A 20,261-nucleotide genomic window follows, 5' to 3' on the forward strand; every position below is an offset into this window, starting at 1 on the left:
TGAAGCTGCATAATGGCTGTGAAGAACAGTCATCATCTCTGAGAGCATTTCAGTGTCTCCTGCCTGTAAAATCATTCCCAGTGAGACACCTAAGTGAGTCAGTTACCTCAATCCCTGGAAAAGTGGCGGTGTGCCTCACACTGGAGGCCATCTCTATCTATGTGGATGACATGGAGGTGATCCCTAATAGTAGCATGGCTTCACTAAATCTAAGTCTTGCTTGAGCAACCTGATTGCCTTCTACAAGGAAACAACTACCTGGATAGGTAAGGGGAAAGCAGTGGATATTGTCTACTTGATGTCAGTAGGGATTTCAACACTGTCTCTTAACATCCTCATAGACGAACTCAGGGATGTGGGCTGGATGAGTGGACAGTGAGGTGGATTGAGAACTGGCTGAACAACACATCCCAGAGGATCAAAATCAGTGGCACAGGGTCTATTTGGAAGCCTGTCCCTAGTGATGTCCCTCAAGGTTCAACACTGTAATGTTTAACTTGTTCATCCATGACTTGGATGATGGGGCAAATGCCTGCTCAGCAAATTCAGAGGACATAAAGCTGTGAAGAGGAGCTGATACCCCAGAGTGCTGTGCAGCCCTTCAGAAGGACCTCAGCAGGTTGGAGAGATGGGCAGAGAAGAACCATCTGATATTCAGCAAAGGCAAAAGCAGGGTCATGCTCCTGGGAAGGAACAATCCCATGCACCAACATAGCTCACCTGACCTGACTGACCTGCTGGGGAGTAGTTTGGAGAAGGACCTGGGGTTCCTGGTGTCCATGAGCCAGCAGTGTGTCCTGGTGGCCAAGAAGGCAAATAGTATTGTGGGAGGCATTATGAAGAGCATTGCCAGCAGGTGGAGGGAGGTGATCCTTCCCCTCTACTCCATCCTGGAGTATGTAGGAGCATCCAGGCCTCACCTGGAGTGCTTCGTCCAGTTCTGGGCTTCTCAGGACAAGCAAGATGTGGAGCTCCTGGAGTGGGTCCAGCAGAGGGCAACAAATTTTATGAGGGGTGTGGAGCATCCCTCTTATGAGAAAAGGCAGGGGCAACTGGGGCTGTTCAGCCTCAAGGAGATAATTCTGAGAGGGGACCTCATTGACATGTATCAGTACTTGAAGGGAAATTGCCAAGAAGATGGACCAGGCTCTTCTTGGTGGTGCTAGGCGATATAACAAGAGGCAATGGGCAGACACGGATGCCCAGGAAGTTCCACCTGACCATGAGGAGGAACTTTTTTACCATGCAGGTGACTGTGCACTGGAACAGATTGCCCAGAGAGGCTGTGGAGTCTCCCTCACTGGAGATACGCAAGCACCATCTGGACACAATCCTGTGCTGTGTGCTCTGGGACAATCCTGCTGGAGCAGGAAGGTTGGACCATATGACCCACTGTGGCTCCTTCCAACCTGACCCTTAAATATCAGCAATGCTGTGATTTTGTGACCTCAACCAGTAGAAAAAAAAAAAAAAAGACTCTGTTAGATTGTGGATTTTTCAAATGGCTAATTAGAAAAATACTTTAATAGTGCAGACATCATATATATTCAATAGCTATTAGCCATCAACATAAAATCCTTCTCGGTCACAAAACAGTGTCTTGTGTGTTGTGTTGATCTTCTCACCCATCACATGGGATTTTATTAAAGCTATTAGTATACAATAATTTTTAATATTAAGGAAATGCCTTTATTGTGAATATAATACCTCATTCTTCCAATAGTGGCCAAGAAACTATCTTCTACATTTATTCTGGACCTCCACGCTGTAAAAAAAAAGCATACAGTTAAATATATTCCACTAATAGAACATAAAACTGAGATCAAATTATCTTCTGCACCGTTATAGACTAAGAGACATAGTTACAGCTTTAATTTCTGATTTAAATGTTGACTTTTCTACCTATATAAGAACAGGCACAGAGTGTCAAATATCAGCATCTACCAGTCATGGCTACATTTTCTTCAAGGGAAAATACAAAATAATTAACACATGCTACCTACAGTTACAGCTCCTTCCATGTCTCTTTCTCTGAAGAAAACTGACTCTTAACCTTGAAAATATCTGACAAACACAAGTTTTAAAATAACTTTCACTGCCTACATTCCAAAGTGCAAAGTAAAAACAAAGCCAAGAGGAGTCATTACAATCTTAATGAGAAATGATAAAGTTATTCAGTTCATTCTTTTTCCAATTAAATTATTTTACAACTTAGCTCACTGTTAAACAAACTTAAGCAAAAAGTCAGGAAGTGTATTACTATATGAAATAACTGATTTTATTTCTACTACATAAATGCAGCCTCCTGACACACATGAAGGAAAAATTATTTCCTCTACTAATGTAGTTATGCTATACATGTCTTTACCATTTAACAAAGCTTTGCAAGCATCTTTTCATTTCAAACTCACAATCACCTCACCAGTTCCTTGCATTCTGTGCATTCTCCCTTTTGAATCATTACTTTTTACAACTGAGAATTATTACAGAACAGAAGCAGGTTTTTCTTGCCTTTCATGTACAATGTCATATTTATATATTGCATAATATATATATATATATATATTGCAGAAAATATTTATATCAATAAAATGTTTCTACTAGAAATACAAGAGTTAATTTGCTAATAAATAACTTACAAAACTAGTTCGACAAATATTTTGGACCTTGATCACCTGGTAATAGCCTTTCCTGGTCTAAGAACAGACTTCTGTGCTCCTGCCCAGCACAGTCAAAGTACCCATTAAACAATTGTTATAAAACAGGTAGTGGTGGCAATTAATGCAGGTTGTGACTATTACAAGCTTACCTGAACATCTGTTCTAAGTCCAAATCTCTCTACTCAAGCTACTATACAATGAGAGGTGGGTACCCTCTCCATTAAGAATACACTGGGTATTGCATATGAAAACAATGAAAGCCCAGGGCACACTCTTATAAAGAATTACTATATAATACCATACCAGAAGATGTAGAAATAAGCTAAAGAAGAAAACTTACTTGAATATATTCAATCTCTTCATCTGACATTTGTTTCCTTCTATATTTCTGAGGTAAGGCTCTTGTTAATTCAGAAGTATCTGGTGCACCTTGTACTCTACTAACAGGTGAAATATTTTGAAAGGCTGGTGATATGCCTCCTACAGATTCTTGTGCGTTTGAAGCAAGGAGAGATGGCATACTTGCTTGTAGAGATTCCTGTACTGAAACCCAGATGTCAACACCATTTACAGAAATATTACTAGACTATAAAATCAATAAGCAGCTAATAAAATCTACCATTGCTTAAAACCTTATTCGTTAACCAAATACGTAAAAGAATTAAGTCACTCCACTTCTCAAAACCTGCTTTTATTGTTAAATGTATCAAGTGCAGAATCTAAAAATTCTGACAGTAGTTTGAATGGCAGAAACACTCATGTGGAAATAAGATGTATCAGCATATACTCTTAACAATGGCTTTTTCACTGGGAAGCTGTACTTGGAGAAAAAGCATAAAGTTATGTAAAAGTTTGCATGTGGGCTATTATGTAGAAAGATAACTGAGATGATGCTTTTTGTTTGCTGCAGCTGAAAAGAGACAAGTGAAAAAGATCTAGAGGCTTATAGAAAGATAAAGCTCCACAATAGGCTGCAACATGCAATGCTGTACCCATTTTTAATATTACAAAATGGCATCCTATCCCATTTTGTTAATGATGCGCAGAAAGACCACTAAGTATCAGGCATCAGCAATCAATGTTAATGAAATGCAAAGACTGATGAGTGCATGGAGTTCTTCACGGGTGAGGATCAGGAGCTAAGCTTCAGGAATTCACATTAGAGAATTTGCCTTGATTGTGCAGAAAGAAGAGATGACAATAGGGCAATGTCATCACAGTCAGCATTTTGAACCTTAGGTCTGTCCCACCATGGCTAATTTTACAATGGAAATATGCAATTGCCCCCTGGGCAGGACAGAGATCACAGCAGTATGTTAATTTCATCACTCAGTCCTATATATGGGATGGGATCCCTTCCAGGGTGATGAGAGACCTGGCAGATGAGCTTGAAAACCTGCTCTCCATCATTTACCAACAGTCCTGGCTCACTGGTGAGGTTCCAGATGACTGGAAGCTGGCCAATGTGATGCTCATTCACAAAAAGAGTGGGAATGAGAATCCTGGTAATTACTGGCTACTCAGCCTGACCTCAGTACCCAGTAAGGTGATGGAACAGTTTATACTGAGTGTCATCGTGCAGCACTTACAGGATGGCCAGGGGATCAGACCCAGCCAGCATGGGTTTAGGAGGGGCAGGTCATGTCTGACCAACCTGATCTCTGTCTATGACCAGGTGACCCACCTGGTGGATGCAGGAAAGGCTGTGGATGTGTCCATTTGGACTTCAGCAAGGCCTTTGACACTGTCTCCCACAGCACACTCCTGGAACAGCTGGCAGCCCACAGCTTGGACAGGAGCACTCTGTGCTGGGTTAGGAACTGGCTGGATGGCCCAGGGAGTGGTGGTGAACACTGCTGCACCCAGCTGGTGTCCAGTCACCAGTGGTGTCCCTCAGGGGTCTGTGCTGGGGCCAGTCCTGTTCAATATTTTTATAGATGACATGGATGAGGCTATTGAGTCCTTCATTAGCAAATTTGCAGATGACATTAAGCTGGGAGTGTGTGTTGATCTGTTGGAAGGGAGAAGGGCTTTGCAGAGAGACCTGGAATGGTTGGAAGGATGGGCAGAGTCCAGTGGGATGAAGTTTAATAAGTCCAAGTGCTGAGTCCTGAGTTTTGGGCTCAAAAAACCCCTTCAATGTTATAAGCTGGGGACAGAGTGGCTGGACAGTGCCCAGGCAGAAAGGGACCTGAGGGTACTGGTGACAGTGGCTGAACATGAGCCAGCAGTGTGCCCAGGTGGCCAAGAAGCCAAATGACTCCTGGAATAGTGTGGCCAGCAGGGGCAGGGGGGTCATTCTACCCCTGTACTCGGCGCTGGTGAGGTCACACCTGGAGTTCTGTGTCCAGTTCTGGGCCCTCAGTTCAGGAAGGACATTGAGATGCTTGAGCACGTTCAGAGGAGGCAACGAGGCTGGTGAGGGGATTGGAACACAAACATTCCTGTGAGGAATGGCTGAGGGAGCTGGGGCTGTTTAGCCTGGAGAAAAGTAGACTCGGAGGAGGGGTCTATCTAGTATCACTCCCTACAACTTCCTGAAAGGTGGTTGTAGTCAGGTGAGGGTGTCTCTTTCACCAGGCAGCAACTGACAGAATGAGAGGACAGTCTTAAGCTGCACCAAGGGAAATACAGGTCAGATACTAGGAATAAGTTTTATATGGAAAGAGTGGTGAAGTACTGGAATTGTCTGCCTGGGGGGTGGTGGAGTCACCATCCCTAGATGTGTTTAAAAAACGATTGGATGTGGCTCTCGTTGCCATGGTTTAGTTAAGGTGTTAGGGCATGGGTTTGACTCAGTGATCTTGAAGGTCTCTTCAACCTAGTGATTCTGTGTTATATAAGGGTAAAACACCTGACAAAGCAGAATGCTTCCACAGAAGTCCTTCCCAGTGTTCCAGAAAAATGAGCAAGACAAGTGCAACATCTAACAGCTGGAGAGAGGCTCTATATAACTATAAAAGAAGCAACATGAAAACTGCATGAAAGAAGGTAAGCAGCTACAGCACCACAGTTTTGCCTGCCTTTGTCCTTCCTGGCTCCAGCAAGAGCAAGGACCACAAAGGAGAGGAAGCCAGTTTTTCCCTTAATGAGTTTGATGTAGTTGCAGGACTGGGACAAACAATCAAACACCTGCAGCACTGTGACCAAGTCACCATTGAAAGACATATTCAGAAGTTGTCAGTCATAAGACTGGGTCTGAAAATCCCCAAGTGTTTCAGAAAAAACAGAAGATCCGAAACAGAGCAAGGCAGAAGTGAGCCCATCAGAAGCAACATATTGTGAACAGGGGGCAAACTATTTTTGTTTCAAGAAATAATACATCTTACATACAAAAAAAACCCCAAACAAAACAACAAAACTAACAAAACCAAAACCAAAAAACAATGAAAAAAACCCAACAGTTTCTCCAAGTTTGTTTCATCCACCATAAAAAAGTCTAGAAATTTGTCAAGGATTTTCTTCTACTGTATGTTTCAGTCAGAAGTGTAGTTGGAGTAGAATCATTAGCCAATTAAAAACATAAGATGTGCAGTAATCAGAAATTTTACTGCTGCTGCTTTAGTTCTATTACAGTCTCCTCTACATCTTTCCCTTCCATATTTGAGACCATAATGTTGTAGTAGTAATAGGCCCAATAGAATATGACTGGCCTTTCACATCCTTAGTTGCTCTAATTAGCCATTTAGCTATGTAGGAGCAACAGTCTGGTACAGTTAAATGCAGTTTTTGCTACAGCATTCAACCAAGACAAAGTGGGTTGCAGTTTACTAACAAGATGGCTGATCCTGATGAAGGTAGAAAAGTCTAATGTATTTAAAAGATATAGTCACAAGAATCTTCTGATATAAACAAGAGGTCAGAAACACATTTTCAACACATTTTTTTTGAGAAAGTAGTTCACTGGCACGAGAGGTGGTGGATTTGGCTGAACTGTGCAAAATGTACAGAATTTTGACAGGAAGTTAATGCAGAAAATAGTTCATGAAGAGTTCACAGGTAAGTCAGAAGAGGAGTTTATATGCACTGTGGAGGCTTTCAAATGTTAAACTAAACTTAAAGCTAACCTGCAGGCTTGATAATCCTGTGGCAAATAACTAGGCACAGAATAATTTCAAAAGAAGTGAGAATAACACAACAGAGATTTTAAAGACAACTCCTATCTTTCTTTCAGATGCTTTTTGACCCAAATGGACTTCTAAACCAACATATTGCTAATATAAATTTGTTGTTTAAATATAATATTATTGGGAATACCATAAATATCAACATAGTTATAAAAGCTAATATCAAAGATTGCAATGAAATATTTTTTTCCTCAGCATTAATTAATAACACAAGAAAATACTTCTTAAAATGTACAGAGGGCTAGATCTCCCAGCTATAATCATGTTTTGAAAATACAGCAGAAAATACATCACATGCTTCAACCAAGAAAAAAATTAGGAAAATGCAACATCATTTATGCAAATATCACTGAATAGCAGAAGCTGCTTCAAACTGATTTGGGCACTGTCATTTCAGTAAATATTAGTATTTGGGAAAATGTGACTTTATATAAAGTAGAAAACAAACACTTTGCTTTGAAATCTTTGTGAGTCTTTCTTGAGAAAAAAATACAGACATACATGCATTATGTGTCTACACAGTTGTACAAAGAAGAAGTTGTGAACAAAGTTCAAGAATTGCCTTTAAACTAAATCAAGCATGTTTCAAAAACCCCACTCCAACTCGGTCCAGTTGTATAGCTGAAAGTGAGAAATTGGGTCCTGGTTCTTAAATAAACAGTTCATGTAAAGAAATGTGGCACAAGCTGTATCCATACCCAAAATACTTACTTTTAGGTCTGGGACCACTTTTTCTGTCTGGGAACTTTATCAATGGGGTATGTGGCTTGACTACCTAGGAGGAGATCAGGTAGTGAGAGAAACAGACACAGATTACCATTAATAATAAACTGGAATGTACAATGTATCTAAGAACCACTCTCAACAGCTCCCCTCTGCACCACTACTCTGATACACTTACTACTTCTTGAAGTTCTAAGTTTACCCCACGAATTTTACTTCAAAAAGTAGTCCTGCACCCTGATGTCCGGAGCAGGTACAGGCTTTGTCTTCCTATTCTCATCTGTGTGTGTGTGCAGAAACAGCCACTGCCATTGCGTGAATACAGCCACAATGCAATCCGCTCTGGTGAGAACCCATCCAGAGTGCTGTGGCCAGCTCTGGGGTCCCCAAAGCAAATAAAACTTGGACGTGCTGGACTGAGTCCAGAGCAGGCCATTAGGATGATCAGAGGGCTGAAGCACCTCTCCTGTGAGGACAGGCTGAGAGAGCTGGGGTTTCTCAGCCTGAAGAAGGCTCTGAGGAGACCTTACAACCTAAAGAAGGCAGGTTTGGATCAGAAAGATTAGGAAGAAATTCTTTACTTTGAGGGTGGTGAAGTACTGGCACAAGTTGCCCAGAGCATCTGTGGCTGTCCCATCCCTGGAATTGTCTAAGGCCAAGTTGGACGGGGCTTTGAGCAACCTATACTGATGAAGGTGTCCGTGCCCACGGCGGGGGGGTGCTGTAACTAGGTGACCTTTAAGGTCCTTTAAATCCAAACAACGCCGTGGTTCCACAGCTCATTAGCACATGGAATCGCAAGCTCTGCTCTGCCTGTACAAAGCACTTGCACCTTGGAGAGGCAAATCTTAGGAAGGTGCTGCCAGCTAGCTCCGCGCCCGCTGCTATCACAGCACCAAGCACCTGCGATACAGTGTGCGCACCACTGCACGGCTCTCCCCAAGGACACCGGCCCCCGGCGGCGTCTTCTCAAGCCGCGGCCGCCTCAGACCTGCTGCTCGGCGGCGGCGGCAGAAGCGAGCCCCGCTCGCCAGCCAGGGCTCTGGCTGTTTCAGACACCGCCGTCCCGGGGCCGCTCTTACCTGCACCGCCCTGGTGGCGGCCGCCATCTTGCTGCCCATGGTGACGAGCCTGAGGGGCAGCTCCGGGCCCCGCCCACAACCACGAGCGCCGCGGTGGGCGGGGCCTCCCCGCCTGTGGGCGGGGCCCGGAGCAGTGGCATGGCCTGCCAAACGAACCGCTGGATCAGGAGTTAAAAAAACCCTCCAAACCAAATAAAGTATTTTCAGGAAAATCAACGTTTTATTTTTATATTAGTTAAAAGCGACCACATTAAAAAAAATAGCTAGGGGACACTCACTAAGTTTAAAGTGATGTTACACACCAACAAAACAAGGAACACTCAACACCCAAAATGTACTACACTCCAGGAGTCAATTTCTTTCAAACATCAAACACCTCCAACAAAATAAAGCCCAAATGCTAGTGAAGACGCAATTAAAACACTGCTTAGCTGCACAGCTGGCAGTATGCAGTTGCCTCTACAGACAAGAATCACTGCTAAAAAAAGCATAAAATTTCTGTTTAAAATAATGTTTAAAATGATCCATAAATGACTTAATAACAAAAATAATCCCAAATCCAGACTTGCGAATAAATATTCCAGATTGAGCTTTTGATTGGGACAGAGCAGGGTCAAGCATCCTGCTTGAGCCCCACAGCCTGCTGGTCCCCAGGAAAGCGGTACAGCAAAGTCTCTGTTTCAAAGTCCACTTCTACATGAAACCTTGAACTTTTCTTGCATTATTGTTGCTTTTCAGAGGAAAATGAGTGCTTGAGACAGGACAGCTTGAAAAGTGAGTCTTCAGTTAGTTTCATTTCAGCTCTACTGCCTCTTCAAACGTTTGCTGTCCACCAGAAGATAAATTTAACTTCAAAGAATTGCTTGGACACATTCTAATTCTCTAGAAAGAACACCTTTCAGAAAGATCAAATTTTACAATTCATTTTAAAATAAAATTGTTTTTGAGATACATATAATCTCTCAAATTTAGTTAAAATGCGCACTGTGTATAAAATAAGCACCACTGTATCCACCTCCTGGCTCACTGAAGATAGACATTATTTTCAAGCTGTAGAACAATTGCCTTTAAAGACGGATCTTCTGCCCAGTTAACTCTGCTTCCAATGATGATGCTCTATAAATGAGAAAGATTTACAGGTTAAAACAAGCCCTTGCAAAGGACAATTCCTAGCAAAATATTTCAAAGAAAGTCTGCTTTTTAATTTTTTATTTGAAAGCCCTTGAAATTCACAAGCCTTTGAGGTAGGCAGGATGGGGTGAAAAAAGGAGAAAGGGAAGTATTGATTCAGATCCTATTGTTGATACATAGACAAAACCAACCCCAAATCCACGCTTTTTTATTTCCTAGAGGGGCTTGCATACTACCTCTACTTTAAACACAGAAACCTAGAGAACGTTTTTAATGATATGAAAAAAAGTTTGCCTCAAACACAAAATAGCACAGTTAACATTCTCACCCTGCCATTCTGGATTGAAAATGGGAATATAAATTTAACCAGAGGATTTGCTCTAGTTAGGGCTCAGAAAATTTTCAGAATACAAAACCAGGAGATAGTTTTAGACTCTAATCTAAATCCCAGTAAAACATGAAATTTCTCGTTCTCAATTTGAAATGTAACAACATTATCAATGCAAAATTGTAGCAGCCATAGCATTCAGAGCAAAAAGCCAGAACACTCATTTTGTCCTTGACACTTCTATGCAGCCTGAGACCCTTCCACCCTAACCCAAACTGTGAGGTTTTCTTCCTCACTTTGCATGACTCCACACTCCAGGTGACCTACATGTATACAGACTAGTTATCATCCCGTGACACATGGATAACCCAAAGGGCAAAGGCTGCTGAAAGAATTGAGTCTGACTGTGGCTCCAGGCCAAGGCTTCACAGGGCTGTAGGGGGTGACACAAACAGAAGGCATGTGGTCAGAAGGGGCAGAGGAAGGCTCACTGGTAACATGGGACTAACACCTATTTATTTCTTCTATTCATTAAATGGGGAAACTCATTTGGCAGGGTACAGATGTGATTCAAAGGAAATACACCCATTACTGTGACATTTTTCAAGAAAGATGCATTTTTTTTGTACCTTTAAGGAAACAAAGACAGATTGATAGAGTGTCTCTAAACCCTGCAAAAAATTAATGCAAAGATGCTTGTGACAATTGCATGGTCTTAGCCTTTAAACCAATAGAAGTCTTCCTTTTACACACAGTTCTTCCATTACCACTGTTAATGTGGTTTAGGAAATTAGGAATTTAGGAATTAGGTTTAGGAATTGTTTTAGGAAACACAGTTATGTGCTGTTAAGTTATATTTGCCATACAGTATGTTATCTTGAGTGTAATGAAAAATTGTGAACTTGATTCTAAAAGCCATACATTACCTGGAACACATTTTGAATTATTGCAGTAATCTCTCTTTCTTTTTTTAATTTATAAAGCATCTTCTCTGTTTCAGTGACATTCATACTCGCTTGTTTCTCCTTTTGCCTTTCCATCATGGTCTGAATTTGCTGTAGTTTCTGTCCTCCATCTTTTGTCAGTGCTGTTGCATTATTAGGAAAATTGAGCATTAAGTAGTTAGGTGCACTGTAGAACCGAAGATCATTTCTTCACAGCCACCTAAAGCACTTCCACTGTAATAATCCTGATTTTACACTCCAGTTCTTCCCTCCAATATACCTCAAGATATTTCTTTTATGAAAGAGGCAACATATGCTGTGGCTACCTTGTATCAAACTACATCAATTAGCTCCCTGGCCAACAGCAAAACAGAAAGTAAGTCGTATGCTGCCTGCATTTCCCTCACACAGGGACTAATTTGCACCTCTGTCCCATGCCCTGTCTTTGAGTGCCATAACTTTTATAGGTGTTTTTTATACCTCTTAAAGACCCTTACTCCTCTTCCAGATTTCACTGAAACCAAATTCCAAAGTCATACAAGGAGCATAGGGACATGACCAGTGAATATTACTATTTTTATAGGAAACCTGGCTAAAAACTAGACTGATTAATAGTGTTTAGGGGCAGTTCATATGTGGAAAGAATGCTGGCAGAGCATTCCTCCCTTTATTTGCAAAGATATCAAGTATGTTCATTTTTCCCCGTGTGACCAGTTATTTCATTGTGTTTGTTCATTACTGTCAATATATATTCAACTCCCTATGCATGAATCAAACAATAGCTGTTAAAATTGGTGGCAAATCTGGTCATGAAAGAGCATTAAAGAACACATTTACCATATAAAGTTCTGAATATTAATGTCACGTCTAAATTTGACCCACTGTAATGAGACTACTGAATACCAATATACATACACTTCTTTATAACTAAATCCCCTCTGTACTCTGCAAACACCTCACAAATGTGCAGCATGACAAAAAGTGTGTCTTTTAGGTGCTGTAGGGCTGATTTAAATTACTAAACAATGTGTAACTTTCTGAGGTTGTTACATGAAATAATAAAATGCTGCCACATTGTTTTTGAGTGCTGTCTTGCATCTCTCACTTCAACAGGTCAGTCTCATGTTCAAGTAGAGAACACACCAGCTCATCTCTACAGTACTTTCTATTCTTTTAGCAAGTCTTATAACTGTGATTTGTTACTTCCCATGTAAATTAATATTGCTACAAGAACAACTTCAAAATATCAACTCTGTATTAAAATACAAACCAAAGTCAATAAGATAACACACTTACAGAGTCTTTTCCTTTTAATGTCAATCAACTGCTCTTCCTTCTGACGTGCTTGCTGAAAGGAAAAAAAGTATTTTCTAAACTCTTTGTCTTCAAAAATATGAAAGATGCTAATTCAATCCACAAAAACAGCCATGGGCAACTCTAAAACAGACTTACTTACATGCTCACTTTAGGTAATCCTCTCAATAATTTTGACAGCAGTTGGAACTGCACCCACGTCACCAAGTCACTCACACCCAGGAGTAACTTGTGCAGTCCTGTTGCTTCCCAAGTGAGCTCCTGCCCATGCTGAGGTTGATTGACCAGCAGAACAATAACAGAGGCTACAACTGCCACTTACCTGCTGATATTCAGTTATTGTCTGGCTGAGCAATACTATGTGTTTCATTGTTTCCAGGATCAGACTAAGGAAGGAAACAGTTGCATACTTTAACACTGCAAATATAATTCAATATAATAAATTTTTTAATCAACTTTATTTAGTTTAAATAAAGAATTTCTCACTTCTCCTAACAACAAAATAATATTACGTGTCACTTCTTTTTACACTTACAATATCACTTCTTTTTAGTTAATATACTCAGTACCGTTGTAGAGGCTAAAGAGCTCCCTTATTTCCCTCTCAGTTTCCCTAAGATTTCATTTAAGACTGTCAACATTTTACTTCACAGAGTTTGAAAGGTATCAAGAAAGCCTAGCTATCTGGAAATGGCTACGAATTAAAGTTCCTATATCATGGAGATGCAATCTCTTAGTTGTATTTCTGACAGAAATTAAATTTCTCATATTACTTCATATTCATCCACCCATTAATAATGGGTAGGAAATTAAAGCTACTTTTAAATGCTTTATGCTTTCAGTTCTTTTTCAAATACATTTTTCTCCTAAATAGTTAATTAATAAAGGCAGCAAAGCAGAGGAAAGGCCCTATTACAAGCCAGTAATATGTGTTCAGCTATTATAAATGCAGGTAATTCAGGCACCAAAGACAAAAAGCTCTCTTGGCTACAAAGCAGTTCTCACTAGTGAATCAAGAGTTATGATCTCTGTAATCAAAGGTGGGTAAATTCAGAGCTCAACTGCAAATCTACCATGGGCGCATGAGGTCTGATCATGCTGATTCTACCCAGAAGGTAGATAGTATATCATTCTGTCAAATCTAGGAAAAGGAAGCTTGCTTTTACAGGAGGTAAAATTAAATAATCTAGAAAGAAACTGTGCAGTCTATTCCTTTCTAGACATTTGAACTCCAAGAACACCTTACCGTGAGCTCACATCATCTTGTTTCAGTTTGTTTCTCAGGGCATCCATAATTTGGATCCTGCATATTGTAAGAAATAGCATATGACTGATGAGAACTCATAAAAAACCGTGAGAAGCAGGAAACAGAGAGAAGCAGATATTTAAACAATAGAAAAAGATAATTTCCAGAATTCCACCTTTGTCCACTTTCACATCGGAATTATATAAACAAAATACTCCATACCTCTTAAATATCACACTTCTTAAATAATGGGACTTAACTCTCAGAACAGGAAAGAAGTATCAATGATTATTTGTGACAACTCCTTCTTCTCTTGACCAACATATCTGGACACTATTAACCCCAGATGCTGCAAAAAGGAAGCTGAGCAAAGGTGTGAATTCAAATAAACAGCCATGAAACATGTGGGATGTCTAACATTATCATCTTACATCTTTTCATAGGCATTTAGAAAATACTGCCAATAAATATGCTTACTGATCTGTACAGTCACTCCTTCCCAACTGTAAAGGAACTTTCAGGTTTACACATTTCAACTGGTAAGTTTTTAGTTTTGGTGGGCTTTGTTTTGTTTTACAAATTTTTTTTTGTTTTATAGCATATCCATCTGCATTCCTGTTGTGCACTGGTAAAATCTTCCCAATCTCCCATATCACTTTAAAATCCTGTTTTAATCAAACATATGTATATATGCATCTATGTATGCACACAGAGAGAGGAAACCTCCAAATAAAGGGTGAAGAAAATTCTACCTTTGCAAGGCCAATGTCTTGTTCTGGAAAGAGACTTTTACGTCCTCTATATCTCTTTCCAATTCTTGTGTGGAACTGAAAGACAAAAAGCAATGACAGACAACCTGAATGTGAAGAAAACAGAGTTTAAAAGTAGTGTCACATTTTAACTTGCTTTCTACATATCTAATGTAAGAATTTTTCATGCGAGCCACAAATTATTAGGGCTGGGAGTAATTTAGCATGTGGAACTATACTAGTGAATTCTAGCCATCGCATAAAGGACTGAAAATTTAAAAGATACTTTAGATACAGAAGTATATTGGGAGAATGAATAAAGCATTTCTTCCCCACATTTTCTCTAAATTTCCATTATTTTCACCAATCTTCTCCAAAGTACTGATTGTTAATCCAGCAATTCACTAAGAAGGAATAACAGAGAGTTTTGAAGTTATCCAGTGACTTACCCCTGGATAAATTTTTCTTCAATTAAATGATCATGGAAATTTTCCTGACCTGCAAAAGAGAATGGTGCTAAAACAAGTACAACAGAGACTTTAAAATACAATCTGTAGAGCATAAAGTATTAGTAGTTTTTGTTTGAACAAGTTATTTGGTACTTCTACCTCCAAGCTTTATTATCCTTTACTGTTACTGAGACTATGCTATCAATCAGCTGTATCAGAGAATTAGGCTTTAAAATATTTTAATTTAGCACTTTTTAGATGAGTTAGAGCTGGTTCAAGGCATTGCTCTGTATATGCCACTGGATGGTTCAGTGGAAGAGCATGTACCCAACTGCATCCTGGGCTGTATTAGAAACGTGGCCAGCACGTCAAGGGAGGTGATTCTGCCCCTCTACTCTGCTCTTGGCAGACCCCACCTGATCTGCTGTATCCAGGCCTGGGATTCCCAACATAAGAAGGACATGGATATGTCAGAGCAGGTCCAGAGGAGAGGAATGAAGATGATCAGAGGGCTGGAGCACCTCTCCTATGAGGAAAAGGCTGAGAGAGTGGTTGCTCAGCTTGGAGAAGGTTGCATAGTGACCTTGCTGAGTCCTTCCAGTCCCTGAATGGAGCTTATAAAAGAGCTGGATAAGAACGTTTTACTTTTAGGGTATGTAGTGACAGGACAAAGGGGAATGGTTTGTACTTGAAAGAGGGTAGGTTTAGATTAAATATACTGTGGGGTGGTGAGGCACTGGTACAGAGAAGCTGTGGATGCCTCACCCCTGGATGTGTTCAAGATCAGGTTGTCAGGTTGGATAGGGCTCTGAGCAAGATGGTCTAGTTGAAGGTGTGGCTGTACATAGAGGGGGTTTGAAACCAGATGTGCTTAACGTCCTTCCAACCCAGATCACCTTGTGACTCTACAGGTAATGGAAACATCTTAAATCAGTATTGCTTCCAAACACTTTTGGCAAGACTTTTGGCAAGTGACCAGATTTCTGAGAACCATCACTACATGTCAGAGGAGTCTAAAGCTCAAAACCAGAAAAGAAGTGAAAGAGCAGTGGGCATCTGCTCATGTAATCATTCTAATACGTTTCAAAAGCTTACTAGAAAATGAGTTAAAACGTACAGCCAGGGGGGAAAAAAATCATTATCGTAAGAAGGACTTTTGATAAATAATTAAAGATTTATACATATATATATATATATATATATATATATATATATATATATATATGACACATGGCATCCTTTGTTAGTGCAACATTCCACTCCGAGGAGAGATATACTTACCGGCAAGAACAGCCGTGTTGTACTCCATGAGCTGCTCCTTCATTCGGTCCCTCAGGCTGCGGCGGGAAAAAAGCAGCAACGGTCAGAGGCTGCGCATCCCTTCACTGTACCCCCGGGCTGTACCCCGTCCCGTCCCGCCGGCACTAACCAGAACAGACTGGGGACATGCACGTCGCCGCCCTGGGTCCTCGCCGGGGCCGGAGCCCGCTCCAGAGCCGGGCTCGGGGCCCTCACCGGGGCCGGGTCCTGGGTCGAGGCCGGGTCCTGGGTCGGGGTCGGGTCCTGGGTCGGGGTCGGGTCCTGGGTCGGGGTCGGGTCCTGGGTCGGGGTCAGGGTCAGGGACAGGGACAGGGACGGGACCGGGGCCGGGGCCGGGGCCAGGGTCAGGGTCAGCGCCGCCATCGTCTCACATTCAAACTGCGCGGCTCCCGGCAGCCCGTGCGCGCCCCGCGCCTGCGCAGGACAGCGGCGGGGCGGGCGGGCACAGCCCTCAGCGGCCCTGGACCAGTACGGGAAAGGGAGAAAAAAAAAATTGGGAGGGGGCTAAGTGAAGCGCAATAATCCTTCCCTCTGACCTAGTGTTCGCGCGGAAATAGAAGTAATAGGTGAAAGCTACTAACGGAAGTGAAAAATAAACTGCAAAAAGAAAAACCACTACGTGAAGAAAGCTGCTGCATAGAACCAGAGACTTACTTGGGTTTAAGACCAAGTGCAGCTGTCAACACAGCACACTGGTCCTGTTCACCATTAAGCTGTGACCTCAAGTGTCATAGTCACGCATTTTTTTTTAATATGCCCAGGGATGGCGACTCCTGCACAGTTCTGATTAGCTTGTTCCAATATCTGACTACCTTTAGCAGCCCCTGTAATTGTGTAAGGGAGGGTAGAGTTCAGCTCCTATCTCCTAGAATCCTCAACACTTTCTTCTTCCTCTTTGAGCTCTGCCACCAGGCTAAGAGATCATCCACCTCACACAGCTGTTTTCCCTGCTGCCCCCAAATCGAATCTGGCAGACATTCCACCACCAAACTGGCAGAGCTCATGCCAATGCTCCTGTCCATACACCGCCCTGTGTGACCCGCCACAGCACCCGAGTGGCCCCAGAGCTCACCCAAGCTCTTAGCACTGGTCACAGGCTCCAGGGAGATGCCTTAGCTGTAGGAAGAAGGTAACTGTGCTGCCTTCCCCACCAGAAAACCCAACCAAACAAAAAATGATAATAACTTTACTAAGTTTAATACAAATAAGGCATTTTGCTTATAGAGTGAGGAGCATTCTTCTTAAGTTCATATAAGAGTTAAAAATGTATAGCCAGATCCCATATAATAGGAGAGCACAACTGTTCAGTGGTGCTTATCTTGGTGTTGGCAGTTGTGGTGAGACCTAGAAATGAAAAAACACACTTTCGAGGCAATATTAGTTTAAGAGATAATATAAGGGCTGGTCTTTATATGAGGCCTTTGGGGGCAGATATGGGAAAATGCTCACCCCACATGGGGTGAATACAGTTTTATAAGTTTAGAAAATTGTATAATTGACAAGAATTCTTAATTAGAAGCACAAGTGATGAAGTAATCTCAACTCTTGCTGCTCCACCCCCTGCTCTAAGACAGGACCTAAACTTTGTTTTTGAAAATGAGTCCCAAAGAGCTGGTTTCAACCTTGGCTCCCAGGAGGAACCAAAACAGGATAGGGGCCTTGGGCCCCCGGGATTTGGAGCCTCTGAAATGTGTTTTGCCTTTCTGCCTATCAGGGTAGGGAAAAGGTGGGGATAAGTACTGGGGCTAGTGGGGAGGTATGTACAACAATAATATACTAACCTATGAATATATCTGAAGAAAGTATATCAGCAAAGATCATTCTGGCATCAGTGGCATATTTCTTCAAGATTGCCCACAGAGAAATAAGGTTGATTATATATACTCTGTTCATTAACACTATTTCAGCTCACTTAAGTCTTGGTGATCAAGCCAGGCCCATCCTAGTACACAAACCCAGTTCATGGATGGTCCATGCCACCTGAGCAAGATTAAGATCTTCGGCTCAGAAGTGAGCAGATCTTTAAGTCTGTCTGCAGTGATTCAACTGAACCAGCCTCAGTGTGCCATGTATCGACACATAACCACACATACTTCCCCCACAACCCTGCACCCTAAGGTTCTTACCTTTTGCTTGGCAGCACACTTATTCACATTGATTACGTTCTTTGCCATATGCTGTGTAACTGAGAGAATGTCACTCTCAGTGTAAGATAGCACTGCAGAAGTGGTAACTGAAAGGAAGGGATTCCATTAGATAAGCCTATTAGAATAATCCAAGTACACTGGGATTTTTGTCTTCAGTTTTCCTTGGACAATTATGGTCTCTTGTCCCACAGTAGGAGGTTTTAAAAGGTACTGCCCTACCACTGTCCCCTTTCAGTGGTTCACAGGAAGACAAGAACACAGTGAGATACCTTGAGGAATGGAGGAGGCATGCACCTCATGAGCGGCATTTTACGGTACACTGTGTCACAGAGTAGGCCTGACAAGCACAACTTACCAACTTGCATCCATTGAAGAGTTTCAGAGACAAACAGAAGGCAGCTGCTGCAATCATGGATGAAGTGAACCATGTCATAACTCACAGTGCACAGCTCCATCAGATACTTGGTACAGATTCAGAGTACAGGGTTGAAATTCAAGTAGCTTAATCACAAAACACTTCTGCATTGTACTAGGGTGCTCACAGTCTAGGACTGCCCCTTTCAATGGCGGTCTAGCAGTTACCTGCAATATCAGTGCCATGTTCCACTGCGGGAAACTGCAAGGGGTTCTTTTCAAATTAGGTGATCAGGAACAAAATTAAGTCTACCAAGACAAACACTGTATCTAAGAACCATTTATTCATAAGGAAAAACAAAAGGGAGTTACTCTACTAACAAGGGCCAGAAAAGATAGAGCAAGAGGAAGAAAAAAGGGAAAGGAATGGGGTGGGGGGAAGACAGAGAGTAAGTGAGAGAGAGTGAGAGAGAGGAGACAGAGAGAAAAAGATACCACTGGAGGTTGGGGAGTGCCATTGACCTCCAGGATGTGGGAGAGCGTGCATGCTGCTTGACAGGCGACTGGACACGAGGTGAGAGGTGGTTGGGCAGGGGGTCCAGGAGCCTGGACAGGGTCCCAGTGAGGATCACTGAGCAGTGAGCAGTGAGCTGGCTCAGAGGTAGGCAGGGTTGGATGCAGGTGGCTCAGACAGGGACACAGGGAGGTAGGACAGATGCGAGGGCAAGCAAGAGCCAGTGAGGACAGGAGAGCCAAAAGGCAGTCTGGGGCCAGGGCAAAGAATCAGGGGAAGGCCAACACGCCTGACATCCTACTGGCAGTCTGTTACAGGTCACCCAACCAGGATGAAGAGGTAGATAACTTATTCTACAAGCAGCTGGACAATGTTTTCAGATCACCAGTCCTTGTTCTTGTAGGTGACTAACCAAGCTGGGAGCATGTGTCAATCTGCTGGAAGGTAGGAGGGCACTGCAAAGGCACTTGGACAGGCTGGATCAATGCACCAAGTCCAACAGCATGAAGTTTAACAAGACCAAGTGACAAGCCTTACACTTTGGCCACAGCAATCCCCTGCAGTGCTACAGGCTGGGGACAGTGTGGCTGGACAGTGGCTAGGTAGAAAGTGACCTGGGGATACTGCTTGACAGCCAACTGAACATCTGCACATTGAGTGCTGTGTCCAGTTCTGGGCCCCTCAATTTACGAAGGATGTTGAGATGCTTGAACATGTCCAGAGAAGGGCAACAAGGCTGATGAAGAGCTTGGAATACAAGCCCTGTGAAGAACAGCTGAGGGAGCTGGGGTTGTTTAGCCTGGAAAAAAGGAAGCTCAGGGGAGACCTTATCACTCTCTACAACTACCTGGCTGTAGTCAGGTGGGAGTCAGTTTCTTCTCCCAGGCAACCACTGACAGAACAAGAGGACACAGCCTTAAGCTGCACCAGTGTCGCTCTATTGGGAACAGCGAGAGGAACAACACAGACTCTCTTGTGAGTTGAACAGGAGAGTTCTTCCTGTAGGTTTATTACCTCAGTGACTCGATCTTCTCGAGTGTGACCCGGCTAGCTCAGTGATGAGGTTTCTCTTCACTCGAGTTTTGAGCCAGCATATGTTTGTGAGATTCACTGATTTTCTTCAAGAATTCAAGTCTATAGAGCGAGTAAAGAAATCGGGGGGGACTCTCTCTC

The 20,261-nt window shown here is 42.3% G+C and overlaps 2 protein-coding genes across 2 annotated transcripts; both read right to left on the reverse strand.

The window, feature by feature from the left end:
- Positions 1-1,486: 1,486 nt before the first annotated feature.
- On the reverse strand, positions 1,487-8,696 carry KGD4 (alpha-ketoglutarate dehydrogenase subunit 4). Its single transcript, XM_023944677.2, has 4 exons — positions 8,593-8,696; positions 7,499-7,562; positions 3,001-3,203; positions 1,487-1,765 (listed from the first exon to the last, which is right to left on the reverse strand). Exons 1-4 carry the CDS (start codon positions 8,629-8,631, stop codon positions 1,748-1,750), a joined length of 324 nt encoding a protein of 107 aa, XP_023800445.1. The 5' UTR covers positions 8,632-8,696; the 3' UTR covers positions 1,487-1,747.
- Positions 8,697-8,792: 96 nt separating this feature from the next.
- On the reverse strand, positions 8,793-17,137 carry CENPH (centromere protein H). Its single transcript, XM_086869275.1, has 9 exons — positions 16,183-17,137; positions 16,035-16,090; positions 14,754-14,802; positions 14,308-14,382; positions 13,556-13,612; positions 12,632-12,695; positions 12,292-12,343; positions 10,978-11,138; positions 8,793-9,708 (listed from the first exon to the last, which is right to left on the reverse strand). The coding sequence occupies exons 1-9, from the start codon at positions 16,434-16,436 to the stop codon at positions 9,616-9,618; spliced, it is 861 nt and encodes a 286-aa protein (XP_086725401.1). The 5' UTR covers positions 16,437-17,137; the 3' UTR covers positions 8,793-9,615.
- Positions 17,138-20,261: the final 3,124 nt, after the last annotated feature.

This window comes from Cyanistes caeruleus, chromosome Z (genome assembly GCF_971803275.1).
Source record: "Cyanistes caeruleus chromosome Z, bCyaCae1.hap1.1, whole genome shotgun sequence".
Taxonomy (NCBI): domain Eukaryota; kingdom Metazoa; phylum Chordata; class Aves; order Passeriformes; family Paridae; genus Cyanistes; species Cyanistes caeruleus.